We start from the raw sequence: 21273 nt of genomic DNA on the forward strand, positions 1-21273 counted from the left end.
AAAAGAGGAAAATACGACACATTTGGATAGCAGTAGAAGGATCAGTCCGAGTCAGCATGGATTTATGAAGGGAAAATCATGCTTGACTAATCTTCTGGAGTTTTCTGAGGATGTAACTATGAAAATTGACAAGGGAGAGCCAGTGGATGTAGTGTACCTGGACTTCCAGAAAGCTTTTGATAAAGTCCCACATAGGATATTAGTGGGCAAAATTAGGGCACATGGTATTGGGGGCAGAGTACTGACATAGATTGAAAATTGGCTGGCTGATCGGAAACAAAGAGTAGCGATTAACGGGTCCCTGTCAGAATGGCAGGCTGTGACCAGTGGGGTACCGTAAGGTTTGGTGCTGGGACATCAGCTGTTTAGAATATACATTAATAATTTACATGAAGGGATTAAAAGTAACATTAGCAAATTTGCCGATGACACAAAGCTGGGTGGCAGTGTGAAATGTCAGGAGGATGTTAAGAGAATGCAGGGTGACTTGGACAGGTTGGGTGAATGGGCAAATGTATGGCAGATGCAGTTTAATAGGGATAACTTTGGTGGCAAGAACAGGAAGGCAGATTACTATCTAAATGGAGTCAAGTTAGGAAAAGGGGAAGTACAACGAGATCTAGGTGTTCTTGTACATCAGTCAATGAAAGCAAGCATGCAGGTACAGCAAGCAGTAAAGAAAGCTTGCTGGCCTTTATAACAAGAGGAATTGAGTATAGGAGTAAAGAGGTCCTTCTGCAGCTGTACAGGGCCCTGGTGAGACCCCACCTGGAGCATTGTGTGCAGTTTTGGTCTCCAAATTTGAGGAAGGGCATTCTTGCTGTTGAGGGAGTGCAGCGTAGGTTCACAAGGTTAATTCCTGGAATGGCGAGACTGTCATATGTTGAAAGATTGGAGCGACTGGGCTTGTATACACTGGAATTTAGAAGGATGAGAGGGGATCTGATTGAACCATAGAAGATTCTTAAGGGATTGGACACGCTGGAGGCAGAAAGCATGTTCCCGCTGATGGGTGAGTCCAGAACTAGAGGCCACAGTTTAAGAATAAGGGGTAGGCCATTTAGAACAGAGAAGCGGAAAAACTTTTTCACCCAAAGAGTGGAGGATATGTGGAATGCTCTGCCCCAGAGTGCAGTGGAGGCCAAGTCTCTGGATGCATTCAAGAGAGAGTTAGATAGAGCTCTTATAGATAGCGGGGTCAAGGGATATGGAGAGAGGGCAGGAACGGGGTACTGATTGTGTATGATCAGCCATGATCACAGTGAATGGCGGTGCTGGCTAGAAGGGCCGAATGGCCAACTCCTGCATCTACTGTCTATTGTAACACACTAATGTGATCAGTCTGGAAAGTCCTCCCCTGAAACACTTCACACACGAGAAAATTTGCAGATGCTGGTAATCCAAGGGACACCCACAAAATACCGGAGCAACTCAGCAGGCTGGGCAGCATCCACGGAAGATAGTACAGTGGACGTTTCGGGTGGAGACCCTTCGGCAGGATGCTGCCCGGACCGCTGAGTTCCTCCAGCATTTTTCGTGTGTTTCCCAGAAACATTTGTGGTTTTGTAACCCAACTCGAGGCAAGCACAACGCTGCCCACTCCACCAACAACACGGCACAGCAGGGCACAGGACAACACGGGATTCAGCCATAAAACCCTAATTTAATTCTGTTGTTGCAAATCGTACGAAACAAAATAAATACAAACAACAGCCGGACACATAGAAGGGACTTTACATCACACAACAGGGGATTCAGTCATGAAACCCTAATTTAATTTAATGTTGTTGTTCCACATCGTACGAAACAAAAGGTGTTTTAAAATAGAAACGCTCCCCTCACGTGACTTCACACAGCAGCCCTCACGCGCCTGACGTCACCCATGGTCGCCTCGTATCTGCACCTGCTGTCACGAGCACGGTGCCTTACGTCACACACGCGCTGCTGTGTTCGAGCTAGCGGCTGAGCTACCAAGCACGAGCCAACGCCCCCTCGCCCAGCTTTTCCACAGAGGAATTGAATTGATTGCCGGGCTGCGCTACTCCCATTAGTGAGAAGTCATTACTTACACCTAATACTGGAAGCGGACCAGCCGAGAGGGCGTTGTCGTCACTGAGGCCGGTTCCTGCTGCAGCTCAAACTGCCCGTTAAAGCGGAACAAATTCCAAAGAAACTGTCCCGCTTTTTGATTTATTTCCACTTACCTCCGAGGGAAGTTGGGGGCGTTTGTGAAGCGTCTCCTGCGGCCAGAGTCTGATGTATCGCTGAGAGGTAGGAGGAGACCTATCGCTTGATGCCGCTTCGCAGGAAAGGGATCCCGCCAGGAGAAGGAGGAAGAGGGGGATTTTATTGATGGTGTGAGAGAGGCGGACAGGATGTTTGTCCCGGTGGGGACAGCAGAGGCTCATCTGTGGAAATGTCTGAGCCCACAGTGGTGGCGAGCAGAGGGATTCACCACATTGCGACCAACACCGGCAGACTGTTGCCCTGCAAGCGGGGCCAATGGTCCGGGCAAAGTGACAATTATTTGGGATTTGTTGAGATTGTACCTGGAATACGGTGTAAAATCCCGCTCCCCATACTAACACCGGTTATACAAACCAAAGAACAAACTGCCGGAGGAACTCAGTGGGTTGGGCAGCATCTGTGGAGGGAAAATGACCGTCAACATTTCGGGCCGAGATCCTCCCTCTGGACTGAGAGTGGATGGGAAATAATAGAGAATAGAGGTGAAGGGTGGGGATGGGGCAAGAGCTGAGGAGTGAGAGGTGGATCCAGGTGAGGGGGGAGGTGGGAAGGTGGAAATAGTGATGGGAGTGGGAGGTGAGTGATTGGGACAACACGGGGCTGCAGAAGATGGAAATTAATTTCATAGAGGATTAACAAAGAGGTTAGAGACATGTGGCTGAGATGGGAGAGCAGCCATCATCTTGTTGATGGTTAAAGGGGCTGAATGGCCACAGATAGAAAAGAGCAGACAGATCGAATAGACCTGCGAGGTAATCTCAATACACAGAGACAGTGAGTACCTGGAATGAGCTGTTCAGTGTTTGCATCGTTGGTTATCTACTTCGGGTTCAGTATCCTCACCGTGTTTGGGAATTTCCACTCACTGTCATCTGTCTGTGAGCAGATGGAAATTAAAGAAACACCCAAGTTGCTGGAGACCTGAAATCACATCAGAAATTGTTTGAAGCCGTTCTGACACAGAGTTTGGAGCTAAAACACTAACTTTGTTCCTCACCGCAGATATTCTTTATCTGTTGAGTGTTACTTGAATTTGCAGTTTTTTAGAACATTTCGTTGGAATGATTTAAGTCTCCTTGGAAATGGACATATACGACGCATTCATTCTCTTACAGCACAGAAACAGGGTTTTCAGCCCATCTAGTCTGTGCCATTCTCTGCCTGGACCCATCTACGTGCACCCAGACTCAAGATGTCAATACCTCCCTCAACCATGTACCCAGGGAAACTTCTCTTCAGTGCTGCAATTGAACCTGCAGCATTGCAGTAAAAATCACAACGAACAGTGTTGTCGGGACAGATTGCTTCCGAACACTCCTGGGTAACGACTTCCAGAGAGAATACCCTTCTCACTCTACCAGCACCCTCTGCCTTCTGTGGTCAAGTCATTTCGGTATCCACAAAGCCAAGTTCCCCTGGATCTATGCTTCCTGCCACCCTGATCCGGCCTAATTTGGGGAACATTATCAAAATTCTTACTAAAATTCATTTGGCGCTTCTGCATGAATTTCAATAAATACTCCCGAATACCTTAAGTACAGTGAACAGTGAAAATATAAGAGCAGAATATATGAAAAAGACCGAAAAAATTAGATGGACAGAAGCACAGATAGAGAGAGATGTTTCCCCATCACAGTAAAATTCATTGTTGTAACATGAGAGAATTAAAGAGATCGGCGTGGGCAGAAAAGCCGGCATGGACATCGTCAACCTTATCACACACATCGATGCTGTGAAACTCCGTAGACAATGTGGAGCGAACTGCCCGCTTGCATGAGCACAATATGCTGATTACGGAATGTCATTGTGTGGTAGGTCAGGACAAGAAGAACTCTGTCGCTATTGCTCCACTGTCCCCTTACCAGATTGCTTCCTCTCCAGCCCCTTACCCTTCATACTCACCTGGCTTCATCTGTCGCTTTTCACCTCCCCATGACATTTTATTCGTAACTTTCCAGAACTGAAGAAAGGTCTCGGCCCGATACGTCGACTGTTGATTCATCTTCATAAATGCTACCCGACCTGCTGAGTTCCTTCAGCATTTTGTGTGTGTTAATTTAGATCTGCTGAAATCCACGTGTTTAACATATTGAAATGAAGATTATTTTCATGTATGTCGCATCTGGAATCTAGCATCAGGCTGGATTCGAACTCAGGACCTCTCGTCTCGAAGTCCAGCGCTGATGCCAGTGCGCCAGCGGCTGTAGTGGCAGCAGAAATGTACATATTTTTTTGAAAATTTCAGATGCATGGAGACGCACGGAGAAATGAATCCATAAGACCGGCATTTTCTGTACAGACAGACATACTTTATTGATCCCGAGGGAAATTGGGTTTCGTTACTGTCACACCAACCAAGAATAGTGTAGAAATTACTGCCATATTGTTTGTATTTCATGTACCTTCGATTTTTCTTTCCTTTTGTTAACCGCATTGATGTGTATTTCTGCAAGGGACCCCTTGTCAAGTGATTTTTGACAGGTCATGACCATTGCATCTGTTATCTCTTCAGCAGCCTCTCTCAGGTATTACGAATCCCTCGGTTTCGTTTGCTGTGGACTGTCACTTTAAGAAAGTTCCTGAGTGAGGCGGGACTAACAGTGACGTCAGCAGGCAGCTTTCTCAGCTCAGAGAGAGTGAGATAGAGATTTACGGTCAATTATGGATAACTCTGAACATCCTCTACATAGCACCATCCAGAGACAGAGAAGCAGTTTCAGCGACAGGTTACTATCGATGCAATGCTCCTCAGACAGGATGAAGCGGTCAATAATCCCCAATGCCATTAGGCTTTACAATTCTACTGCCAGGACTTAAGAACTTTTTTTAAAAGCTATTAATGCTTTTTGAGATAGTGATTTAGATGCATATCATATTTTTTACTGAGTTAAGTATTGTATGTAATTAGTTTTGCTACAACAAGTGTATGGGACATTGGAAAAAAGTTGAATTTCCCCATGGGGATGAATAAAGTATCTATCTATCTATCTATATAGATAGATAGATATGAGACACACACACTCACTCGGAACGAGGGAGACAGAACAGCTACTCTCGTAGTCTGAGTAAGACTTTTATTTAACAAGGTTTGCTGCAGAATGTGTGTCTGTCACTTCGTATAATCCAAAGCAGTAGATGTAGATTTAGGAATGTAATGTGGGACCACTTGAAGTTAACCCTTACCTGGATATGTTATGTGGTAGTCACTTGAAGACGACATTCGTCTGACAGGTCACTGGTGAGATATCAAAGTGGATTTTGATATTTACATTTACCCTGGACTACATATATCTCTCTCGATCATTTATTCCTCGGATTACAGAACTTTCCTACGTTACCATCTCAAGACTCTAAGGCTTGCTCCCCCAGGCTCGATAGTTTAGGTGTTATGCGTATAAATATGTGTAAACATAACTCCTATTTGTTTAACTTACAATATTATAAGTAGTTACTAATAAAGATAATAGTTTTAACAACAAAACCAGACTCCGGTGTGAACTGTATTGCTGCTGGTTTGTTTCTAAAACGTTACACAGAACTCTGGGATATACTCCATCTGGTCCAGGTGACTTATCCACTTTAAAAACCTGAGTTTGCCTCGCACGTTTTCCTTTGTAATAGCAATGGCATTCACTCCTGCTCCCTGACACTCACGGATCTCTGGCACACTGCTGTGTCTTCCACAGAGAAGATGGATGCGAAGTACCTATCAAGTTCATCTACCATCTCTTCCCAATTTCTATCCCATGAGCATAATTTTCTAGAGATCCGAAATAAACTATCGCCTCCCTTTTGCATTTTTATAATGGTGCGTATTATTGTCTAATTTGCTCTGATATTTCACCTTTCCCATTCATATAGCTTTTTTCAGTTGCCTGTTGTTGGATTTTCAAAGCTACCCAATTATCTAACTTCCTACTCTCTTTTATATACCATATAACCATATAACAATCACAGCACGGAAACAGGCCATTCCAGCCCTCCTAGTCCGTGCCGAACTCTTAATCTCACCTAGTCCCACCTACCCGCACTCAGCCCATAACCCTCCACTCCTTTCCTGTCCATATACCTATCCAATTTTACCTTAAATGACACAACTACCTGAAGTCCATAACTTCCTTTGTCAGCCACAGTAGCCTAGATCCGCTGTTTGCGAACTACTACTACGGGACATTATGACCTATTCTATACATTATGAACTATTCCCAGAAACGTCAGCCACTTCTGCTTTGACGTCATCCCCACCAGTATCCTTCTCAAATCCACCTGGGGAATCGCCTCTCTCATGCCTCTGTAATTCCCTTTATTCCATTGTGATACTATGCATGTGAGCTATGCTTCTCCCTCACAGATTGCAGTAGGAATTCAATCATTATGATTACTGCCTTCTGATGGTTCCTTTACATTAACCTCCCTAATAAGATCTGAGTTATTACACAACACCCAATCTAAGATAGCGGTTTCCCGAGTAGGCTCATCAATCAGCTGCTCTACAAATCTATTTCGTAAGCATTCAATACATTCCCTCTCTTGTGACCTCACACCAATCTGACTTTCCCAATTCTCCTGCAGATTGAAGCCACCCATTGCTTTTACAAAGGAGAGAACGTGTTTTGGAAGCTGAAAAGCCTGAAGGTGAACACACCAGGGTTCAGAAAGTGGCAGCTGAAGAGATTGTGAAGGCATTAGAGTCATAGAATACTACAGCACAGGAAAATCTTGTCCGTCCTAAAGCATTAATCTGCCGAGTTCCAACAACTTCCACCTGGACCATAGCCCTCCATATACTTCTCATTCATGGACATAAGCAAACTTCTCTTAAAGGTTGAAATCGTCCCTGCCACTTGCTCTGGCAGCTCGTTGCACACTCTCCCCGACTCTGAATGAAGAAGCTCCCCCTAAGTTTTCTCTTAAAGTAATGAGCAATAATCTATCACAAATAACTAGATTTTGGAACGGTTCTGGCAGACTGGAAAGTTGCAAATATCATTCCACTCTTTAAGAAGTGAGGGAGGGCAGAAGAAAGAAAATTATAGGACAGTTAGTCTGACCTCAGTGGTCAGGAAGATGTTGGAGTGTATTAAGGGTGTGTGTTTTGGGGTACTGTAATTGGGGACGCATGATGAAGTAGGCCAAAGTCAGCAGGATACCTTTAAAGGAAATTGTGTCTGACAAATCACTTGCAATACTTTGAGAAAGCAACAGGCAAGATAGATAAAGCAGAAGCAGTGGATGTATTTTGCTTGGATTTTCAGATGATGAGTTCATGAGTTAATTTTCAGATTCATAAGTTGAGAGTTAAGGGGCAGAAATTTAGGAGTAACACGAGGGGGAACTTCTTTACTCAGAGAGTGGTAGCTGTGTGGAACGAGCTTCCAGTAGAAGAGGTAGAGGCAGGTTCAATATTGTCATTAAAAAATAGGATAGGTATATAGACAGGAAGGGAATGGAGGGTTATGGGCTGAGTGCAGGTCGGTGGGACTAGGTGAGAGTAAGCGTTCGGCACGGACTAGAGGGCGGAGATGGCCTGCTATCGAGCTGTAATTGTTATACGGTTATATGATCTTTAACAAGGTGCCCCCTTTGCAAGGCTTATTGAGAAAGTAAGGAGGCATGGGATCCAAGAAAACAGTGCTTTGTGGATCCAGAAGTGGCTTGCCCACAGAAGGTAAAGTGTGGTTGTAGTTGGGTCATATTCTGCATGGAGGTCGGTCACCAGTGGAGCGCCTCAGGGATCTGCTCTGGGACCCAAACTCTTCGTGATTTTTAAAAATGACATGGATGAGGTAGTGGAGGGATGGGTTAGTAAATTTGCTGGTAACACAAATGTTGGGTGTGTTGTGGATAGTGTAGAGGGTTGTCAGAGGTTACAGCGGGATATTGATAGGATGCAAAACTAGGCTGAGAAGTGGCAAATGGAGTTTAACCCAGAAAAGTGTGAGGCACTTCATTTTGGGAGGTCAAATATGATGGCAGAATATAGCATTAATCGTCAGGGAGGAATGGCTGACAGCCAAGAGACAGCAAGTGGGAATAAAAGGAGCCTTTTCTGGTTGGCTAGCAGTGACCAGTGGTCTTCAGGGGTCAGTATTCGGTCCGCTACTTTTCACATTATTTGTCAATGAATTGGATAATGGAAACGAAGGCTTGTGGCAAGGTTTACGGATGATTCAAAGATAGGTGGAGGCGTTGTTAGTGCTGGGGAAGCGATGCGATTGCAGCAGGACACAGACAAATTTGAAGAATGGGCAAAAAAGTTCCAGAGGGAATACAATATTGGGAAATGTACGACAATGCATTTTGGCAAAAGGAACAATAGTGAACTATTATCTAGTTAGGGACAATGTTCAAACAACAGAAAAACAGAAGGAAATATGAGTCCTCGGGCAAGACTTCCAGAAGGTTAACTTACAGGTTGAGTCTGTGGTAAAGAAGGCAAATGCAATGCTGGCATTTATTTAAAGTGAAGTTGAATATATAAGCAAGGAGATAATGCTGGGACTGTGTAAGACACTACTTAGGCCGCACTTAGAGTATTTGGGACCTGTATCTCAGAAAAAGTGTGCTGACACGGAGAGACTCCAGAGGATGTTTCTGGGAATGAAGGGGTTAAGATATGAGGAGCGTTTGCCGGCCTTGGGCCTGTACTCTTGCACTGACCGATGTTTAATAAATGCGGGTGGGGGTGCTAAATCTCACTGAAAACCACCGAATGTGGAAAGGTCGAGATAGGCTGGATGAGGAGAGGACTTTTCATATGGTGGGGGTAGGCATACCAGAGGGCACAGCCTCAAAACTGAGGAGCGACGTTTTAGAGCAGTTAAGGAGGATTTCATTTAGTCAGCGAGCAGTGGATCTGTGGAATTCTCTGACACAGACGGCGGTGGGGGCCAAGTCTGTGGTTACATATAAGGCAGAAGCTAATAGTTTGTTGATCAGTCAGGGAATTACGGAATATCCCGAGGAGGCAGGTGCATGGGGTTGAGTGAGAACCAGGATCAGCCATGATAGAATGGTGGAGCAGACTTGATGGGGCTGAATGGCCTAATTCTGTTCCTATGTCTTATGGTCTTATACTGCTAGTGTCTTACACAGTGAAGATTGACACAAGATACCCGTTACGTTCAGTCACTATTTCTTGCTCTATTACTAACTCACCAGCATCATCTTCCAGGGGTACAATATCAACTCTTGCCTCTCTTTTACTCTTTATATATCTGAACAACTTTTGATACTTGATATTATTGGCTCACCTTAATTTTTCATCTTGTCTTTCTTGTATGTTTTTTTAGTTGTCTCCTGTTGATCATGTACCGGTAAAAGTTTTCCTATCCTCCAACTTTCCACTATTTTCTTGCTGTATTATATGACACCGCTTTTGTTGTTATCAAAAACAGGAGAAAATCTGTGGATGCTGGCAATCCAAGCAACACAGACACAAAATGTTGGAGGAACCTAGGAGGCCAGGCAGCATATAAAGGAAATAGTAAAGGGACGTTTCGGGCCGAGACACTTCATCAGGACTGGGGGGGGGGGGGGGGGGGGAAGATGAGACGTCAGGGAAAGAGGTGTGGGGGTGAAAGAAATGGTAGTTGATATGTGAAACTGGGAGAGGGGGAGTAGTGAAGGAAAAAACTTCTTAGGATATAATTTCCTTAACGATTCTTGAAAGATCAATGCTAATGCCTCCACATCACTTCATCCACCTCTTTTAGATCTCTGGGGTGTACACCATCTGGTTCAGGTGACCTATTTACCTTCAGACCATCTCTGTTTCCCAAGAACCTTCTCCCGCGTAACGTAACTTCACACATTCTGACCACTAACATTTGGGACTTTCATAGACCTGCAAGTGTCTTTGACAGATAAGGGTATTGTACAATACTTATTCAGTTCATCTGCCATCACCTTGCACCCCCACCCTATTACTGCCTCTCCAACATCATTTTCTGAGAGGTCTGATATCCACTTCCACCTCTTTTACACTATATGCACCTTAAGAAAAATTAGGTATCCTCTTTAATATCACTGGCTAGCTCAACTATGTATTCCATCTTTTCCTTCTTAATTATTTTAGTTGCATTCTGTTTGTTTTTAAAAGCATCCCAATCCTCTTAAAAGTAATTCATGTTCTTTGCTCTCGCTTTGGTTTTTATGTTGTGTTTATCTTTATGTTCTCTTTATCACCCACGGTTTTGTCACCTTACCTTTAGAGTACTAGTTCCTCTTTGTAATGTGTATATCCTGTGCCTTCTGAATTGTCTCCAACTGCTCTGTTTTCAACCCTGCCCGTGTTCCTTTCAAGTCAGTTTTGACCAATTTTTCTCTCATGCTTCTCTAATTCTCTGTATTCCACAGCTGACTTTAGCTTCTCGTTCGCTAATGTCAGGTTGAATTTGATCATATTAAGATCACTTGCCACTAAGGGTTCCTTGAACTTAAGTGACCTAATTAATTCCAGTTCATTACAACACCGAATCCTGAATAGCTGATCCCCAAGTTGTCTCAGCCATGAGCTGCTCTAAAAAAGCATCTTGTAGGCATTCTGGGAATTCCTCCTCTTGAGACCAATACCATCCTAATTTTCCTAATCACCTGCATGACAACCCCCCATGACGACTGTAACATTGCCCTTTTGGTACGCCTTTTGTATTTCCCACTGTAATTTCTGGACCACATGCTTACTACTGTTTGGGGGGTGGTCTCTATACGATTCCCATCAGGAATTTTTTGTTGTGCATTTACTGCTCGTTAATTCTACCCACAGATTCTACACATTCCAACCCTATGCCACCTCTTTCAGATAAATCTTCTAAGTATATATTCCCATCAAAAATGAACAGAATTTAATGCTCCATGTGTGTATATGCAATTGTGATAAGAAATACAGACCAGGAAACATAAATCAGAAGCTTACTCAGAAAAATAAATCATCAATATAGAAGCAAACATTAACCAGTGGAATGAGTATGACCCTCCATGGGAGACATCCAACGATCTGAGCAGACAAGATGTTGACAAGGAAGCAACGAGCACCTGACTGAGAGTTGGAGACCTCTTCCCAGAAACACGGTTCCTTGCAGAACTACAGGACAAGGTGGTTAACAAAAAGGAAAAAAAATACATACAATGCAATCAAGCAAGGCAATAAATGCAGAAAATGCCAAGAGAAACCAGACACAATCCAACACATTCCAGGATCCTGCTGCAGTTGAACTCAATCTGATTACTTACAAAGGTACAATCAAGTGGCAAATTTCATTCACCAAAATCTTGCTTAAAATTAAAAACTCATAAATCACTTCATAAAGGCACCATGAATTCAAGCCGTATCCACTTTTAGAGTCAAAATCTTACAAATTATATGATAATCAATACATTATTTCAGATAGGACAATCCATAATAACCATCCGGATATATTACAGGATTAAAAAGCAGGAACAAATCCCTCAATAAATAAAACCATTCACAACACACACATGTGCATCGACCAATGGGGCACATCACAACCGGCATGGTTTGTGTCATCAGTCAGACAACCGAATTATTTTCACTGCCAATTAGCTTCCAAATGTTGCTACTCTGTCATTCGTTGCCACGACCCGCTGCTGATTCTCTTCTCCATTCTTACCCCGACCATTGCCCAGATCCCAAACTCTGCCCTGTGCAGACCCGCCTCTAGCTTCTGACCCTGCTCCGTTGAACATCAAACTAACGGTTTCCCATTCTGCTTTCAGTCTTTAGAGGACAGTGGTGCTTTCTAACAACCCTTTAGAAGCAGGGAAAATGACCCATAATGTGGAAATGAGCTGTGCATAAGGAGGTTAACAACCAATGTCATTCTTCCTCAGCCCAGAGATTAGAGGGGTGAAGAACATCTTTGACAGAACTGCAATCAGCTCAACTTCTTCAGTCTGCAAAAAATTCAAGGCAAACCTCTTCAGCCACAGAGTGGTGACTGTTTGGAACCCATCACCACACACAGAGCGAAGGAAACAACAGGGGAGGATTTAAATGGACTGTCATGGAACAGAATCACTGGCAGGGTCCAGTTGGCCTCAGTTGCCTCTCTACTATACATTAGGTGTGTTCTAAATTCACCAAGTACCGGAGATAGAGTTTAAAATAGAACTGATTTATTTGTCTCAGATCCAGTCTATTAAACTCCAGTCCCATTAAAGATGAATATGCAGCAGAAGAAACTCCTCCCATGCCCAGTGACCAGGGTGCAGAACTGGGTGTGGTGAGCAACAGCAATAATTGCAGAGTTCAGCACCGACAGTCACTCTCAAAATAGCATTCAGCAACGGTGATGGACAAATATCCAGCATGCAGCTTATTGAAACTTTTTTCCCCTGTGAGAACCTGGTAGTTTGTCACAAGTGTAACATGCTGTCAGGTTTCACTGCTAGTGTAATGGCCTCTCTGTAATGTTTCACTGCTGAGGTAATGGTTTCTCTGTAGCAGCAAAGGTTAAGTTATGACAAGAGATGACAGGGTTTTGGAGTGCGGGGCTATCCAATGACAGAAATGTTGTTGAGATTTTCGTAGACATTTGCCAGGGAGAGATGAGAAGACGCGAATGTAGAGAGTGGGCCCTTTTTCTTTTTTTCTATACTAAACCTATAGTCAAAGTAAGATTTATAAAGCTCAACCATTTAACTGTTTCTTGTCTGGCCAGGCTTGGGGGTAGGGTAATAATGCCCAATATTAAGCTGCTTGCTGAAGCGAGAGTAACATAAGGTCTGATGACCGAGTGAATCCTTCCCCACAGTCTGAGCTGGTGAATGGTCTCTTCCCAGTGTGAACTCGCTGGCATCTCTGTAGGTCGGACGACCGAGTGAATCTCTTCCCACACACTGAGGAATAGCCTCTACGCAGTGTGACCTCGCTGATGTACCTTCAGTTTAGATGAGCAAGTGAATCCCTTCCCACAGTCTGAGCAGGTGAATGGCTTCTCCCCAGTGTGAACTAACTGGTGTCTCAGTAGGTTGAATGACAGAATGAATCCCTTCCCACAGACTGAGCAGGTGAATGGCCTCTCCCCAGTGTGAACTCGCAGATGTACTTTCAGTTGGGATGACTGAGCGAATCCCTTCCCGCAGACTGAGCAGGTGAATGGCCTCTCCCCAGTGTGAACTGGCTGGTGTGCTTGTAGGTTACCTAACCGTGTGAATCCCTTCCCACAGTTTGAGCAGGTGAATGGCCTCTCCCCAGTGTGAACTCGCTGATGTACTTTCAGTTGGAATGACCGAGTGAAACCCATCCCACAGTCTGAGCAGGAGAATGGCCTCTCCCCAGTGTGAACTCGCTGGTGTGCATGCAGGCTACCTAACTGTTTGAATCCCTTCCCACAGACTGAGCAGGTAAATGGCCTTTCTCCAGTGTGAACTCGCTGATGTATTTTCAGTTGGGATGACTGAGTGAATCCCTTCCCACAGTCTGAGCAGGTGAATGGCCTCTCCCCAGTATGAACTGACTGGTGTGCTTGTAGGCTAGCTAACTGTGTGAATCCCTTCCCACACTCTGAGCAGGTGAATGGCCTCTCCCCAGTGTGAACTCGCTGATGTACCTTCAGTTGGGATGACCGAGTGAATCCCTTCCCACAGACTGAGCAGGTGAATGGCTTCTCCCCAGTGTGAACTCGCTGATGTACCTTCAGTTCAGATGAACGAGTGAATCCCTTCCCACAATCTGAGCAGGTGAATGGCCGCTCCCCGGTGTGAATTCGCTGGTGAGCCATTAGGTCTGATGACTGAGTGAATCCTTCCCCACAGTCTGAGCAGGTGAATGGCCTCTCTCCAGTGTGAACTCGCTGATGTACCTTCAGGTTAGATGAGCAAGTGAATCCCTTCCCACAGTCCGAGCAGGTGAACAGCCTCTCTCCAGTGTGAACTGACTGGTGTGCTTCTAGGCTAGCTAACTGTGTGAATCCCTTCCCACACTCTGAGCAGGTGAATGGCCTCTCTCCAGTGTGAACTCGCCGATGCACCTTCAGGTGATTTAAGAAAGTGAATCCCTTCCCACAGTCTGAGCAGGTGAACGGCCGCTCCCCAGTGTGAACTCGCTGATGTACCTTCAGATTAGATGACTGAGTGAATCCCTTCCCACAATCTGAGCAGGTGAATGGCCTCTCTCCAGTATGAACTGACTGGTGTGCTTTTAGGCTGGCTAACTGTTTGAATCCCTTCCCACACTCTGAGCAGGTGAACGGCCTCTCTCCAGTGTGAACTCGCTGATGAACCTTCAGTTGGGATGTCGAATTGAATCCCTTCCCACAGTCCGAGCAGGTGAACGGCCTCTCTCCAGTGTGAACAGACTGGTGTGCTTCGAGGCTAGCTAACTGTGTGAATCCCTTCCCACAGTATGAGCAGGTAAACGGCCTCTCCCCAGTGTGAACTCGCTGATGTATCTTCAGGTGAGATAAGAAAGTGAATCCCTTCCCACAGTCTGAACAGGTGAACGGCCTCTCCCCAGTGTGAACTTGCTCATGTACCTTCAGATTAGATGATTGACTGAATCCCTTCCCACAAACTGAGCAGGTGAATGGCCTGTCCCCAGAGTGAACTGACTGGTGTGCCTGTAGGTTGGCTAACTGTTTGAATCCCTTCCCACACTCTGAGCATGTGAACGGCCTCTCTCCAGTGTGAACTCGCTGATGTACCTTCAGTTGGGATGACCAACTGAATCCCTTCCCACAGTCCAAGCAGGTGAACGACCTCTCTCTGGTGTGAACTCGCTGGTGAGCCATTAGGTCAAATGACCGAGTGAATCCCTTCCCCACAAAGTCAGCAGGTGACCAGCCTCTGCCCAGTGTGAACTGACTGGTGTGTCCACAGGTGGGATGACTGACTGAATCCCTTCTCACCCACAGAACAGGTGAATGGCCTTGCCCAGTGTGAACTTTCTAATGTACCTTCAGTTGAGATGACGAAGTGAATCTATTTCCACTGCCTGAGCAGATGAATGGGATCCCCCTGGGTAAAATGACAGGCGTGCCTGTCGGTCAGATGATCGAGTGAATCCCTTGCTCCACTTCTTAAATACCTGGACAGAGACAGCAAAACTGGCGTGTTCTGTTCGAGATTTCCGTAGACGAATTCGTTGTCATGTTTAACCTGTAAAAAGATTTACAAAATCCATCAGTGGTTGCAGGACAACATTTCAGATGAGATCCCTTGAGTTGTCAAGGTGTGATCTGGCATAACACTGTTACAGTGAAGTTCCACCCAAGTTGGAGAGAGAAATTATCTTCTAACTGGGCACAGTGCTGGTATCTGAAATGACCAAATTCTCTGAAGCTCTTCCTGTCTCTATAAGAATGGGGCATATCTGCCATCTCCAATCTGTGACCTGGCTCAGTTTGACTTTCTCCATTTGTATTATTCCCTGTTCCCACCGAGCTGCCTGTGTGCCTGGCCCCACAATAACTGAAACACTCTCACACAAATAGCCAGCAGTGCATTCCACACACCCAACGCTCCGTGTAAAAACCTTACCCCTGACATCCCCTCTGTATCTATTTCCAAGCACCTTAAAACTATGCCCCCTCATGTCAGCCATTTCACCTTTGGGGAAAAAAAAACTTCGGCTATCCACACCATCAATGCCCCTCATCATCTTATACACCAAAAACAGACTCCAAACAAAAACAAGGAGATTATACATTGTTTTGAGGATTTGTTAGCAGTATACAAAATTATGAGGGTATACATAGGGTAAATGCAAGGAACATTTTCCACTGAGGTTGGGTGGGATGACAACCAGAGGTCATGGTTAAGTGGAGAAGGTTAAAATTTAATGGAAACATTTGGAAAAGCTGTTTACTGAAATGGTCATGAGAGTGTGGAATGAGATGTCAGCACAAATGGTGAATATGAGCTCGGCTTCACGATTTAAAAGAAGTTTGGATGGGAGCCTGGATGGTAGGGGTATGAAGAGCGATAGTCCCAGTGCAGGTAGTTGCATTCGACAGCTTAAATGGTTTTCTGGCATTGACTAGATGGGCCAAATAGCCTGTTTCTGTACTGAACTTCTCCATGTTTCTGTGACAGAGAAGGTGGACAAGCACCCTCTTTGGAAGGGAAAAAGTAGGAGTGACAACGGAGCAGCAATGGCTGGAATTTCTGGGAGCAATTCGGGAGCTGAGTGATCGATACATCCCAAAGAAGTGGAAGCATTGGAAAGGCAGGAGGACACAACCGTGGATGAAAAGAGAAGCCAAAGCCAACATAAAAGCCAAAGAGAGGGCAAACAAAAGAGCAAAAGCTATTGGGAAACTTTTCGACACCAACAGAAGATGACTAAAAAAAAGTCTGATGAGCTCAGGGTGTGGAATCATGATACTGTAGTCATTAATCAGTCTTGCTAGCACCCAACAGTCTGAGGCATTTAGAGGAACAAAACATCTGGGGCCGCAATATCTCTTGAAAACCGATGTTCCCTGCACCAGTTAGCTTTCAACTTTTATTTTGACAGGCACATACAAACTCAACACCCTCAAAATTTCACTTCTGAAGGCCTCCCACTTACCAAGTACTCCTTTGCCAGAGAACAGCTTGTCCCAAACCACACTTGTCAGATCCTTTCTGATACCATCAAAATTGACCTTTCTCCAATTTAGAATCGCAACCCATGGTCCAGAGCTCTTTTTCCAAATTTTACTTTGAATTTACTTTGGCATTATGATCACTAATGTCTGTCACTGTTGTGGTTTCTCGTGCCACACAAATGACCAGGAGATGCAGAAGATTCTTCAAGAAGGGTTAAACTCTAATTTGCAAATCAAAGCTGAGACAGTCATTGAGCTAGTCGCTGATTGCCCACCGATCCTTGGACATAGCATTTTTTATAGCAATCTCCTGGTCCAGTTGTATTAGCATATGCAATCGGTCTATAGTTGCGTATCACACGTACATCCTGCCACTATTGTTTCTACCCATTGACTTAATCATGTTCTAATCTACATCTCTTAGCTACCTCTCATTAACACACCATTGTCTTCTACATTATTAAGATTTCATTCTCCTACTAAATTGGGTACATGCATAGCAAATAGCAAGTTTCAAAACTGACTACATAGTTTTGGTTACACAGCAAAATTTATACTTTTATACTCCAATATATCCCCCCTTTGAGACCCAGAGGGTCTGACACAGAGAACGAAGACTAAGAGTCTGCGCACAAAAGCCCCAATAAACTCAAGCACTTATTCCCAAATCTCGGGTTAAACTATAATTTTCTGCGCCAAGACCTCAAAATATTCTCTCCCTGTTACCCTGGGCTGCTGAACCAAAAACCTGTCCCTCTGTACCTGAGACAGGGAAAAAGACTCAGAAGCCCTTACAATCTACTCCCACACTGTCGTTTTGCTCTTGTTCATCCTGTAGGTGTTGTAGGCTGTAACGATACATTTTCGGTGTTTCTTTCTCCACTAAGCTTGCTTCAGTAATTGCCACGAGCATTGGAAATTGTTTGGTTGCAGCACGCACTACAAGAGATTTGAGACAAGGAAGAAAACAGCACAGCACAAGCGCACAGCTCAACAATATAATACTGACAATTATTGCCATTTTAGTCAGCCATGCTCCCCATCCTCCGAGTTTACTTTCTAACCCTGTCCGAACCCTGCATTCTGTGCGCATACCTCGCACTGTGACAAGACAAAGTCCACTGAAGCCTGTAAATAAGGTGACCAAAAACCATCCTTCTTTATTTGCTTTATCAGTTCCCCCCTTGCATAATGGTCAATCCCATGCGCTTCTGAAATCAGAATCGTCAGTAGAGGGGTGGGCGCTACCAACAAACCATCTTCCATGCTCCACAAGCCTTCTGGGTTCTGCTTGGCCCCCCTTCGTCTCCACATTGTCTGTTCTGCCAAAGTTGCCTTACCTTGTATTTCAATTAGGTCCTCTACCACAGGTTCTAGAGTTAGGCTTACCCGGGGGGCAATGACAGCTGATGTACATCCAGACGCTTTTCTGGCTGCCTCGTCCGCAGCTTGATTTCCCTTTGTTATTACATCCTTTCCCTTTTTATGTGCCTGGCATTTTACTATAGCCAATGCTTTAGGTTTCATCATGGCTTTTATTAAGTCTAGAATTCGCTGACAATTTTGTATGGGATCTCCACTACTTTTTTTAAAACCTCTCTGCTTCCACACTGCCCCGAACAAATGGCATACTCCATGAGCATATGCCAAATCAGTATAGATGTCTACTTTCTCACCTTCCATCATTTCACACGCAGCTGTCAGGGCTTTGATTTCCGCTAGTTGGGCGGAACACGGTTGGGGACAGGACTCCATCCTAATAATCTTATAGCTCGACTGATCCTGCTACACTACTGAGAACCCTGCAAGATTTCCATCATAGTCCCTATAACAAGAGCCATCTATGAACAGAACCTTTTTATCTGCATCCTCTAGTGGTTCTGACCATAAATCTGCTCTCAATTTGGCAAATGTCATCGTCTTCCCTACACAATCATGGGGTTCTCCTTCATTGCCCAAAGGGACAAAATTGGCTATATTACTGGTAGTGCATCTCTGTATAGTTATGTCAGGAAATGTCACTAGCATCTGATACGCTGCTATCCTGGCTGGCGTCAGCACAAATTTCCCTCTTTCCAGCAATTCTGCTACTTTGTGGTATGTGTACAGAGTCACAGGATAGCCCAGGGTTACAGATGATGCCTTTCCATATGCATAGTACAGCGCCGCCAATCCCTGGTAACAGGGTGGATACCCCTGAGCCACCTCATCTAGTCTCATACTGTAGTATGTTATCGGCTGCTTTGCTTTTCCTGTGCCTGTCTCTTGTGTTAGAACCGCTGTGACATAACCCTCCTGTCGGTTGGATACATACAAATGAAAAACCTTCTCATAGTCAGGCAAAGCTAATGCTGGTGCTGACTGCAATTCCTGCTTAATAGTATTGAAAGCTATCTCCGCCTCTCCATTCCACTGTAAGCCGTTCTTCAAATTTGTATGTCCTGCTTCTTTCATTATCTTTCTCAAAGGTGCCACAATCTCAGCATATTCTCCTATCAATAAATTAGAGAGAGTGCAGAGACGATTTACTAGGATGTTACCAGGGTTTCAGCACTTAAGTTACAGAGAAAGGTTGAACAAGTTAGGTCTCTATTCATTGGAGCGTAGAAGGTTGAGGGGGGATTTGATCGAGGTATTTAAAATGTTGAGAGGGATAGATAGAGTTGACGTGAATAGGCTGTTTCCATTGAGAGTAGGGGAGATTCAAACGAGAGGACATGATTTGAGAGTTAGGGGGCAAAAGTTTAAGGGAAACACGAGGGGGTATTTCTTTACTCAGAGAGTGATAGCTGTGTGGAATGAGCTTCCTGTAGAAGTAGTAGAGGCCAGATCAGTTGTGTCATTTAAGGTAAAATTGGATAGGTATATGGATAGGAAAGGAGTGGAGGGTTATGGGCTGAGTGCGGGTAGGTGGGACTAGGTGAGATTAAGAGTTCGGCACGGACTAGGAGGGCCGGAATGGCCTGTTTCCGTGCTGTGATTGTTATATGGTTATATGGTTATCCAATCTGAGCTGTACCCTGCCATTCCCAAAAACGTCATCATCTGCCCTACAGTCTGGGGTTTTGGGGCCTTAGTTATTGCCTCAATCTGATCTGGTGCTATTGCCTTCACTCCTTGGATATTACCCTGCCTAAGTACTCCACTTGCTGCGTGCAAAATTGCAGTTTCTTTTTGGATACTTTATGTCCTCCATGCACCAGCTTCTCTAACATAGTTATAGTGTCCTGCTCACACTGTTCCTCGCTGTGGGAGCAAATCAACAGGTCATCCACATACTGTAACAATGTACTTTCCAATGGCATGCCCTCTAGGTCTGCCTTCAACACCTGATTAAAAACGTATGGTGAATGTTTAAATCCTTGCGGCATTCTGGTATAGGTATACTGAGCACCTCTATAAGTAAATGCAAACAGATACTGACACTGGTTGGCTAGAGGAATGCTGAAGAAAGCCAAACACAAATCAATCACTGAAAGTAACTTGCTTCAGGTGGAACATTAGTCAAAAGCGTGTGTGGGTTGGGGACTACCGCTGGCCAGTCCTCTACCACATCATTTACCGCTCACAAATCATGCACCAATCTCCACTTAGATTTATCTGCTTTTAAGACCGGCAGCAACAGGGTATTGCATGGACTGTTTGTTCTTTTAAGCACTCCTATTTCAAGCAACCCCCGCACTGTCGATGCTATTCCCTCTTCTGCTTCTGGTCTTAGAGGGTATTGTGGTCTCCTTGGTGGAATTGCTCCCCTTTTTAGCCTTATTTCCACCGGACTAGCTGTTTTTATTTTCCCTACGTCCGTGTCATGCTGTGACCACAGAATAGACGGCAACTCATTTAACCTTTTATCTTTCTGCTGGCCTCTTTCTTTTCCCAGCAAGGACAGGTGTGGTTGGGGAGTTATTTCGACCTCTCTCACTGTCCCTACCATATCTACACTTACCATTATTTTAATGCAATTGTTGTCTTCTGATATCCACACCTCTGGCGTGATTTTCCTCCACACTGTTACGGTTTCAGCACTCTTAACTAAAGGTCCTAAGTCTTTAGACTGATATCCCTTGATATCAACGATAACAACGTTACGTGGGGCGCAGCCTCCGGTATCCTGTACCATTTCTCTAAAAAAGGTGTTCCACTTAACTTGTAAAGCTGCCCCTTGCTTTCCAATTATCATAGCCTCCCCTTCCAGGTGCTGTTGGGTACATGCCTCCAGGTGCCATTAGTTTGTTAAATTTCGAGGTTCCCATCAACTTTATCAATAGTGCCTTCAAATCTCCCATAGCCAATAATCGTCCCGCCGTTTCTTCTTCAACGGCTCTAATCCATTTCCCTGCTCCTTCATGTAGATTGGGCAGAGTGTTTTTCAGCCCTTCTACGTCCTGGGATCCCCAAGGGATATACTGCACTTGTCCTGATCCTTTTACTAACAACGGCATCATTCTTCCTCCTTCTTCCCACCTGCCCTGGC

The 21273-nt window shown here is 44.8% G+C and overlaps 1 protein-coding gene across 1 annotated transcript in view; it reads right to left on the reverse strand.

The window, feature by feature from the left end:
* Positions 1–11066: 11066 nt before the first annotated feature.
* Positions 11067–21273, reverse strand: part of LOC140721893 (uncharacterized) — a 57302-nt gene continuing 47095 nt past the window's right edge. The window contains exon 3 of the mRNA XM_073036727.1: positions 11067–15149. Within this exon, the coding sequence (XP_072892828.1) occupies positions 13122–15149 (2028 nt within the window). The 3' untranslated portion in view covers positions 11067–13121. The remainder of the gene's footprint in view (positions 15150–21273) is intronic.

The sequence above is a fragment of the Hemitrygon akajei genome, unplaced genomic scaffold, assembly GCF_048418815.1.
Source record: "Hemitrygon akajei unplaced genomic scaffold, sHemAka1.3 Scf000063, whole genome shotgun sequence".
In the NCBI taxonomy this organism is placed as follows: Eukaryota; Metazoa; Chordata; class Chondrichthyes; order Myliobatiformes; family Dasyatidae; genus Hemitrygon; species Hemitrygon akajei.